This window comes from Erigeron canadensis, chromosome 6, assembly GCF_010389155.1.
Source record: "Erigeron canadensis isolate Cc75 chromosome 6, C_canadensis_v1, whole genome shotgun sequence".
NCBI lineage: Eukaryota > Viridiplantae > Streptophyta > Magnoliopsida > Asterales > Asteraceae > Erigeron > Erigeron canadensis.
Genome location: NC_057766.1, coordinates 18,744,553 through 18,754,937, shown reverse-complemented (window position 1 = coordinate 18,754,937; position 10,385 = coordinate 18,744,553). Strand labels below are relative to the sequence as shown.

At 34.2% G+C, this 10,385-nt stretch overlaps 2 protein-coding genes across 2 annotated transcripts; both read left to right on the top strand.

Annotated features, from left to right (window-relative positions):
* Window positions 1-5,522: 5,522 nt before the first annotated feature.
* LOC122604401 (receptor-like protein EIX1) lies at window positions 5,523-7,228 on the top strand. The gene is made up of 2 exons (XM_043777296.1): window positions 5,523-7,043; window positions 7,127-7,228. The coding sequence occupies exons 1-2, from the start codon at window positions 5,523-5,525 to the stop codon at window positions 7,226-7,228; spliced, it is 1,623 nt and encodes a 540-aa protein (XP_043633231.1).
* A 125-nt stretch (window positions 7,229-7,353) lies between these two features.
* Window positions 7,354-10,167, top strand: LOC122605850 (receptor-like protein EIX2). Its single transcript, XM_043778807.1, has 2 exons — window positions 7,354-7,365; window positions 8,925-10,167. The coding sequence occupies exon 2, from the start codon at window positions 9,280-9,282 to the stop codon at window positions 10,090-10,092; it is 813 nt and encodes a 270-aa protein (XP_043634742.1). The 5' UTR covers window positions 7,354-7,365; window positions 8,925-9,279; the 3' UTR covers window positions 10,093-10,167.
* The last annotated feature ends 218 nt before the right edge of the window (window positions 10,168-10,385 follow it).

Sequence of the window (10,385 nt, the reverse complement as noted above, 5' to 3'; positions counted from 1 at the left end):
ACCGGCTCAATCGTCCTCCAGTTTTCAAACCGGCTCAATCGTCCTCCAGTTTTCAAACAGAAAATAGTGGTGCTTCAGTAAATCAGATTTGGGGCTTTGATAAAGGTTCTGTAATTCACTGCAGCCTTCTTTACCAATATATGATGGTTTGGTAAAAGAGATGCGAATGGAAAAATGATTATACAAAGTGGGTAAAGGGATTCCAAATCAGTTTATTGTCAGTGACGCTGAATTGTTAAATTTATTGTTATTGAGATCATACAAACTTATAATTGACTTCAAATTTCATGCTTATGATTATAATTATACTTTGTCTTTGAGTAGTGTTTGTTATTACTAGCTTGTTCATATTTTTCTAAATAAGGTATCCATGAATTATTACTTTTTTTTTGAAGCTATAGCTTTTCTACCGTTCACAGCTTTTACAGTACTGCAAATTTCATGAGGATTGAAAACATGATCCTCCGGGACTCTAACCTGGACTGCAATTTTTGTTGTTTCGTTTTGTAACCATGGATAATCCTTCATATTTCCTAACTGTAGTGTTTTAAGTCAAAGTCTTTGGATTTATATAGAGGTGATGGATCTAAACAAAATGTGGCCATATGTTCTTAAAAGACTTGATATGACTCTAAAAATTGCTAAATGTGTATAGTTGGGTACTAAGTACTGGGTTGGCTCAGTTTGGTCCGAGTAAATTTGTTTAAAAACCAGTTGTATATCCTTAAACAGTATGAATACCAAGAATTTATTTGCTGCATGCCACAGACAATAATAAGTTTTTAATTGCATTAAACTTATGTTCATTTTTCAGTATTTGGTTCTTCCAAAAGTGGTAAAGTAACCTTATAGGATCTGTTAATACAAAGTTGGTTGGGTTTTGGTAATTTTATTTTAAAACCAGTTGTATCTTTAAAGCATATTAATGTTTTGTTGACCCTCTGAGCGTTTTCTGTTGCAGCCCTTACCATCATGTGCACCGTTGATGCAAGTATGGAATCCGTTCCTATACTTAAATCAGTTTGTCTAGATCGGGTTCTTTAAAGACTCGGTGCAATTAAATTTTCAAAGTCTACTGAAAAAAGTCTAGATCATGACTTTGTTTGACTGATAACTTTAAACAAGGGCAGTCACTAAGGGCCGAGTTACAATCACATTGTGCGGTTCATGACTCCCGTTCTACTAGTATTTAAATCTTGTGGGCTCAAGCCTAAACCGAACTAAACGCTAATGTATATTTAGGAAAAGAATTCAATTTCTATATTTTTACATTGACAAAGGATTTCAAGACATGTTTTATATGTTCGACTGCCTCAAGCTAATGAATTAGAATATAAAACTCTCATCTATCTCCGAAATTGGAAATACATATCTTGATGTCTTAACTGATAAAGAATATCAAATAGATTCAAGTCTAGTAAACAGTTTGACATTTTATAATCCCGTTTTCAGAATCCGACAACATCTCTAGCGAGGATTAGTTTCATTTTTCGGTGGAGACAGTACGGGCATTGCACTTATCCGTTCTAAAGGGGTTGTCACCGGAAGCATATGAAAATGGTATGGATTTGATGGGCGGAGATCCAAGCAATAGTGGTGGTTGGATACGGTACGGGTTCCCCCCTTGCCATTGTCGGCACTGTGGATAGAAGATAAGAGAGAGATTGATTTGGATCGGAGATGATGGTCGTGGTGATGGTGGTGGTGGTGGTCGGAGATGGTGATGGTGGTGGCCGGAGATGATGATAGTGGCCGGAGAAGAGGAAGGATGGAAAGAGAGTATTTTAATCCTAGCCTTTAGATCAATAAAATGAATAACTAGGATTTGTTTCCTAGTTACAAAAAATTTAGTTTGTAAATATACATTTCATAATCATTATCTATATCTATTTATATTATAAAGCAAAAAACCTCTAAATTTTCAACATTAAATTTAAATTTTCAATGTTGATTTTAAGTACTTCCCCAAAACATCCCTCCTATTTATTTTATATTTACCTAAAATAACTATAATACTATTTCTCTTTCCTCAAATCTAACCAATCTTTTTTTTTTCTTTCCTCCCTAAATCATTTTGTTCTTTAACTCCTTCAAAATCTTTTATCCCAAAAACCGTACATCAATAAATTATAAAAAATGTATAGGTGTTCTTAAAATTTTATGTTGTTTCATTAGAGATGTCATTCGATATACTTTCGATGAATTTTTAAATCCGAGAGCAAAGCCTGTACGGCTAAGACATTTGACTATGACACTCTATGACATATCACCTCCTATGACCTCACACTCTATGCCTATAACCCTCACCATCTCACCGTCGCAACGCGCGAGTACTTGCTCTCGGAACAATAAAATGTTTATTCAATCAAAACTTTGGAGGATTTAAGTGCATAACACTCCAAGCAGGCGTTGATTGAATGATACAGGTAACACGTTATGGACCCAAACAAGATTTTTCTACATGTGGTCACTATCTCTTCAAAGACTTTGTGCAGATGTTGACTCCAAGTCTACTATTAAATTCTTGTAGAATATTGTGCAGGTCTAAACCCAACGTATAAGCTAATACACAAGTCAGAAATATAATTCACAATCTCAAAAGATTTCAAGACATGTTATATTTAAATTATTAGACATTTAGACATGTTATATACGAATATATTATATTGGCTGCCTCTGGTCAAATTTCCCCTTAGACACTCGCAGTCACTTCGTGCATAACTCTTAAGGAGGCCCACTAGTAATGTGGCCTTGTCATCAACTTCATGTATGTTCATTCTTCAAAAGTTATCCGTCAACCCGCCATTGAAGAAGTGCATTCTAGATTAGGCGCCTGGCATTCTCATAACACAATGAGCGGTGGGTAGTTAAGATTGAGTGGGCAGTCAAAATGGACACAAGATGTTAATAAATATGTTGCAAAATCTGGTGCTTCTGGAAATACTTGTTTTAGCAAAATCTTATGGTCTGTTAAAATAGACGCAAAGGGGAAAACGATTGACGGTCCAGTAAATACCAAGAACAAAGCTGATTCAGACCATAAGATGTGTGGTATCCGGTGAAAGCATAGTCATTAATTAGTACTATTTTCTAACTTGTTTTTTAACTAAGTCAAAGTCTTCGTACTAGTTGATAACATGGATGCGATAGACCTAAACAAGATGTGGCCATAAGTTCTTGAAAGACTTGGCATTCAAACCTCTAAAGATCGTTAAATTCCAAAGCTTAGATGACTCCATATCTAAGCTTCATTTACTCTGTTATGCAAAATACCCTTAACCCAATAACCATAAAAACTCCCCAGACCAACTAGAGTACTCGTATATCATAAATAAGGTACAAATAAATAAGGTCCCAAACAAGATAAGTATAACTACTCAGATTATACGTCGCACACCAACATAAGTATACAAACCGAAGAGCTCAAAACGATAATTTGATACAAATTAACTAGAGAATAACAAGATGGAGACTCTGGATATATGTTAATATGTGACATAAGTTGACTAGAAAAGTCAACAGTATAACCTATAGAAGTCATTAGGACATAATTGTGGCAACTCAGCAATATACCAGAATTCGTTTTTAACTGTCCACACACGAGCAACACCATCTTATTCCTCCCACGGGAAACAATGATGTGCCAATTTTTCCCTATCAGCTCCCATAATCTAACAAGTAAAAAACTCAAACACACTTGGCCTAAACCAAAAGTAAGACTTCGGTGAATAAGAAGACATGACTTCCACCCTTCGCAATACACACTTTCAAAGGTTATCTATATTATTCATCGCACTTGTAAACATCTCCATGGACTGACACATACTCAAAGTCCTAGCACAAAACAAGGTAGAAAACATTGCACTAACATAAACAAGGTAGAAAACATTGCATGGAAGATACCTGTATCTCTTATGGCAGTAACGTAGATATTTTGTTTTTAAATCTGTGACTAGGCGAGTTAGATTTATTATCTAGATAGAGTTGGGGATGGTTTGTCATCCGCCTATGGATGTGTTTGGTGCTTTATGCTTGTACATTATTTAGTCCATATGGTACTCAACCATATTTTTTGATTTAATATATACACTCATCAGGGTAATACAACCCTTTACCCAACTAAATCAAACCATCCCACATCCTTATAACACCCCATGGACATGATATAAGGTTCAAAATTTATGGCTTATTAGGGTATATGTATTAGTATATTATGTAGCATGTACTAAGATTAAATCTCGCAAACCACCAAATAAAGTACATAAACTAAGCTCAAAACGATGAACCTGATACAAAGAAACTAGATGATAAAATGGAGACTCTAGAAATCTGTTAGTATTTGACATATGTTGACTAGAAAAGCCAACAGTAGAACCAATAGAAGTCATTAGTACATAATAGTAGCAGCTCAGAAATATACCAGAATTCGTTTATAACTGTCCACTTACCAACAGCATCAGCCACTCACTAACTAGCAAAATCTCAATCAGGATTCCCAAAAAAGTAAGATTTTTGGGAATAAAAGGACTTCCACTTTCAAAGAATACTCAAATTCAAAAAACCAACAATTTCCGATCTCCACCATAACAACAAAAATAGTTTTCTCTATATACCATTTATCACAACTACAAACCTTCCCATGGACCGACTCAAAATCCTAAGACACTAACCCAATCAGACCATCCCGCCTCCTTATAACACCTCATGGACAGGATCAACCGCATTACTCACTTAGGTCGTTGCCCGGTTGACCCTCAAGTTGTATTTGATCGAAATACAACAGTGTCACTAGATAAACAAACCTGATGGGCTTGAATACATGCTACATAATATGACCATTAAGTAAAATAATACTCGTAATTTGCAAGATTAGATTTGATCAAACTGTACCTCGCGTGAAAGATGATCATTAAGTAAAAGCATCTGCACAAAGGAAAAAAAATGTTAGGACAACTCAATATATCAGACCTTGGACCTGCAACTGAATCAAATCTACCGTCCTCCATATAAAATCAAAGGACAAACACAAGGACATTCACCAATCCAAAATAGAACATGAAGAAAACCACCCAGAATTCTAAAAGACACATCCTACTTTGATAGGAGAGTTATTATGACCCAAACAAGTTGATGAGTATTTTTAGCCACCGGCTCTTGAAAGACTTCAAATGATTTATGACTCCAAGTCTACCGTTAAATTCTTGATCACATGAATTGTGCTGTTCATGAATAAAAACAAGTTTTGCAGTACAGTCCAAACAACAAGTGTCGTTGGATGACGATAATATGAGTAACACGTTATGGACCCAAGCAAGCTTTTCCTGCATGTGGCCACTATCTTTTCAAAGACTTTGAACAAGTCATAACACCAGGTCTACTATCAAATGTCTTGTGGACTCAAGTCGATATCACAACCTAACTATAGGTCTGTAAAAGATTTTAAGGCATGTCTTCTTATATATGCACCCCATTCCACCTGCTTATGAATTATACAACGTCTATCCTATCTTAATTACTCCAAAATGGAAAGCACCTTTCTTCTCATTTTTGCATCATTCATGCTCATTCAAACATATGGCGTAAGCCACAGCAGCAGCAACATCATGATCACGGCTTCCTCAAATGTTACATGTATCCAAGGGGAGCGACAATCACTGCTTGTATTCAGACGAGGCCTTGCAGACGAATCAAATCGTCTATCAACATGGACTGGATTAGAATGTTGCGTGTGGCAGGGAGTTGGGTGTGATAGGAGAAATGGTCATGTTGTCAAACTTGATCTTCGATCTCCATCATCTTTCATGGACTACTATATATCATCAAACACAAGTACCTGGCTCAAAGGTAAGGTAAGTCCTTCCTTACTCGAATTGAAGTATCTGTGTTACTTGGACCTGAGCATGAACAACTTCTCAGGACAAAATATTCCTGAATTCTTCGGGTCGTTCAAGTATTTGGAATACCTGAACCTCTCTTACTCAGGTTTCAGTGGTGTAGTCCCTCCTAATCTAGGAAATCTCTCAAGGTTACAATATCTTGATCTTAATGTCCAACATAGGTACGACATGGTACCTCTCCTTTATGACGTTTCATTGATGGTAAAGAATGATCTGCGGTGGGTGTCCTTGTTGTCGTTGTTAAAGCACTTGGACCTCTCAGGAATAAAAATCGGTAACCATATTGATTGGTTCCATCTGGTTAACATGCTACCTTCATTGCTTACACTGAACTTGGCCTCGTGTGATATACATATCTCCTCCATAAAGTTCATCAATTTGAAGTCTCTTAATTCACTTGATCTCTCTTCCAATGGTATCAACTCCACCATTCCTGTTTGGTTATCAAACCTTACTAGCCTTATGCATCTAAACCTTGGTTATAACAACTTCCATGGTCCAATACCTGATTCTATTGCAACCTTGAGCTCTCTTTCTTACATTAGCCTTTCATATAACGAATTGTCTGGTCCAATACCTCCCTCACTTGGTAACCTATCCTCTCTAAGAGTACTCTCTCTATATCGTAATCAATTGAGTGGGAGCATACCTGAAAGCATCGGTCAATTATCAATGCTTGAAAACCTTGATCTTTCTGGTAATCGATTGAGTGGGAGCATACCTGAAAGCATCAATCAATTATCAATGCTTGAAAGCCTTGATCTTTCTCGTAATCGATTGAGTGGGAGCATACCTGAAAGCATCAGTCAATTATCAATGCTTGAAAGCCTTGATCTTTCTCGTAATCGATTGAGTGGGAGCATACCTGAAAGCATCAGTCAATTATCAATGCTTGAAAGCCTTGATCTTGGATATAATCGATTGAGTGGGAGCATACCTGAAAGCATCAGTCAATTATCAATGCTTGAAATCCTTTATCTTTTTGGTAATCGATTGAGTGGGAGCATACCTGAAAGCATTGGTCAATTATCAATGCTTGAAATCCTTCATCTTAACGATAATCGATTGAGTGGGAGCATTCCAACTAGTATTGGCCAGCTTTCAAACCTCATTCAACTAGGTGTCTCTAATAACTCATTGGTTGGGGTTGTTTCAGAACATCACTTCACCAAACTTCACAATCTAACCGAATTTTTCTTGTCCGATAATTCATTAACGCTGAATGTCAGCACTCATTGGATTCCTCCCTTCCAATTGAAGGCTTTTTCTGCACGCTCCTACAACATCGGATCTCAATTCCCAAATTGGCTTCAAACGCAAACAAATCTTGAAGTTTTAGGTCTTTCAAATTCGGGTATTGGAGATACAATACCAGAGTGGTTTGAGAACATCACCTCTCATCTCGAAGGACTGGATTTGTCACACAACCAGATTGATGGAAACCTGTCACGACTAATTACAAACCCAGGTATCTTTTTTCCATGAAACGGTATTTAGGGGTGTTTGGGTCAACATGTATCTATTTTGTTATAAACTGCTCGTACAAAGATTTTTATAAAAGTGAGTTGATATGCAATTTTCTTTTTCTTTATTATTTTTATTTCTTAATAAACACAAATAATAACGTTTTAATTTTTTAAATATCAAAAGAAATGAAAAACAAAAAAAATAAATAAACGGATATTAATGGATATGTGTAAAAATAAATATTATTATGCTAAGTTAGTGATATTAAATTTTTTTTAGTTAGTTGATAATGGATCTTTTTGTTTAATACTTTTATGTCTTAATTTAACGTAATTACAAAACACTTTGATTTTTTTAATTATTAAAAGAAATGGAAAAAACCTCTCGAACAAAAAAAAGGAAATGGAAAAAGATGAGGAATAAAATGATATTGATGTATATAAAATAAAAAAATATATAGTAATATAGTGGTGTTAAATATCTTTTAGAGTAGATGTTCCATGATTTTTAATATTGCTTTGTGTTTTGAGAATAAAAAAAGACGTTGTATTGATTTAAAAATTTGGATCAACAACACAATTCGTTAAAGGAAAAAAGCTAGGTTTGACGAAAACTTATTCATGTTTAAAAAAAAAACTAATTTTGGTTTAACTTTGTATTAGTAACATTCTAATTATTTTTATTGTTATATTTAGGATGAATGGAAAAAGATAATTAAAGAAGTATCTCTTATATAAATAAAAATAAAATTGTGATCACATTTATACTTTTTAAGAAAATCTTATTTGGCATCATTAAACTTTTTTTTATTAATCATTTATGTCATCATCTTTTGAGTTTTAAACTTTAGTCCTTTCATTTGAAAGTTTTTTTAAAACTAACAAGCCTAATGTAAAATAACCCTAATGTATAATAATATTTTTTTTATGATGTAGTAAAGGTTCAATCTTCTTTTTTCATTATAGCAACATTGATAACTTGCCAATAAAATATAGACATTTTTACATTACGATTTTTTTATGCTTCATTATGAATAATAGACATATATTTACGAAACTTATTTAGAATATCCGGATTGAACCCTGATTTTTTTGTGTTTTTTTTAGCTAGTGTGGTATAATAAAAGCAAATAATCACAAAATAACTTATAGGTTTTGATCATATACAAATAACAATTGTTTGAATGTTTAATTCTAATACTTTTAGTTAAATTAACGTGAACAAAGTTAGACCATACATTTTTGTTTTTTAAAAATTGGGAAATAAATTTGATATAGTTAGTTTGTGGTTGTGTAATTGGCTCTTAACCAAAACACTAATTTTCAATTAAAATGGGTAAATCCATTTTGCACTTTGTTTTTTTTTTTGAATTTGTTTTGGACCAGAATAAATTATTTAGTGTTTTCCTAAGTCAGAGATAATAAGCTGGCTAATGATTGATCCAACAAAACCCAGTTCAACGTATTTTATCTATCTTAACTAGATTAATAATTGTCAAATTCAAATTTCTAACCCAGGTCTCTATTATTTAATTCTTGGGAAAAATCGCTTCACCGGAAGCATTCCAACACACTTATGCGAGTTGGTTCGTATAGAAGTACTGGATTTATCCGATAATAACTTCTTTGGAGTTCTTCCCAGATGCTTAGGAAACTTGACTAAATTAAGGGTGTTGGATCTTACAAATAACACTATAATTGGAGATGTTCCAAAGTCATTAGGTTTCCTATCATACCTCGAGTCATTACACTTGCACAACAACAAGTTTGAGGGGAATCTTCCGGTGGCTTTACAGAACTTGACAAGATTAGTCACCTTAGATTTGGGGAACAATTTGTTGACGGGAAATATCCCTTCATGGATTGGAAAAAAATTATCAAAGCTTCAAATTTTGAATCTCCAATCAAATAACTTCATGGGTAAGATCCCACTCGAACTCTGTCAAACCAACGCTCTTCAAAATTTAAACTTAGCGAATAATAACATAACTGGAATGATCCCTCGTTGCTTTTATAACTTAACTGGTATGATCATGACTAGTGTTTACTTTAGATACAATGATGGATATGAAGAAAATATTGAGACTTGCATAAAGGGTATTCAATTGAAGTACACCAAAACACTTAAGTTTCTTACATCCTTAGACCTATCAAGCAACAAATTAATTGGTGAAATTCCTGATGTTTTGGTGAACCTAAAAGGGTTGAACAACTTGAATCTTTCTAGAAACTTGTTAAGCGGACAGATTCCGTCGATGATTGGAGATTTAAAGCATATGGAATCTTTAGATATTTCGATGAACTTGTTGTCTGGTCGTATTCCTCCAAGTTTGGCTACCTTGAACTTTCTAAGCTACTTGAACTTGTCATTCAATAACCTATCTGGTCAAATACCATCTGGAAATCAACTTCAAACTTTAGGTGATCCATTAGCTATTTATGGAGGTAACAATGAGCTATGTGGGCCCAGACCATTTAGGAGTTGCAATAGAGAGAACTTATCAGACACTCATATTAGTGAGAAAGAAGGTAAAGATGATATACAAGATTTGGGGTTGTTAATTGGCACAGTTTCTGGTTTTGTTGTTGGATTTATGGGACTAATTGGTAGCTTGTACTTAATAAAAGAATGGAGGGCAGCTTACTTCGAGATTGTAGAGAATGTTTACACATGGCTCGTATTATCAATTTTAGTGACTCTTTCACCAATAGGAAAAAAGTTTTTCTAATGAGGTATTATATTCTAAATTTGTATCTTTTTTCTTTTCGAGGCATGATCTTAAATCAAATTTTCTATTTCTTTACCCATGTTTGAGGTCTAAGGTATACATGTTTCAAGCAATATTTATGATTTGCTTGTTGACATTTAAATTGGTTGGTGACAATAAAAAAATGACGGTTCTACTACAAATTTAGGGGGTTTAGCAGACCACCTTTGTAAATTGATTTATCTTAACAAATGAAAAGATATACATACGAACTTATATGAAATTGAGTTTGAAACCCCCTTAAACTTTTAACA

Coding starts and splice junctions, on each gene's coding strand:
- LOC122604401 (XM_043777296.1), top strand. CDS start 5,523: ATGGAAAGCACCTTTCTTCTCATTTTTGCATCATTCATGCTCATTCAA. Junction 7,044..7,126: donor CTAATAACTCATTGGTTGGG/GTTGTTTCAGAA, acceptor GCTGAATGTCAG/CACTCATTGGATTCCTCCCT.
- LOC122605850 (XM_043778807.1), top strand. CDS start 9,280: ATGGGTAAGATCCCACTCGAACTCTGTCAAACCAACGCTCTTCAAAAT.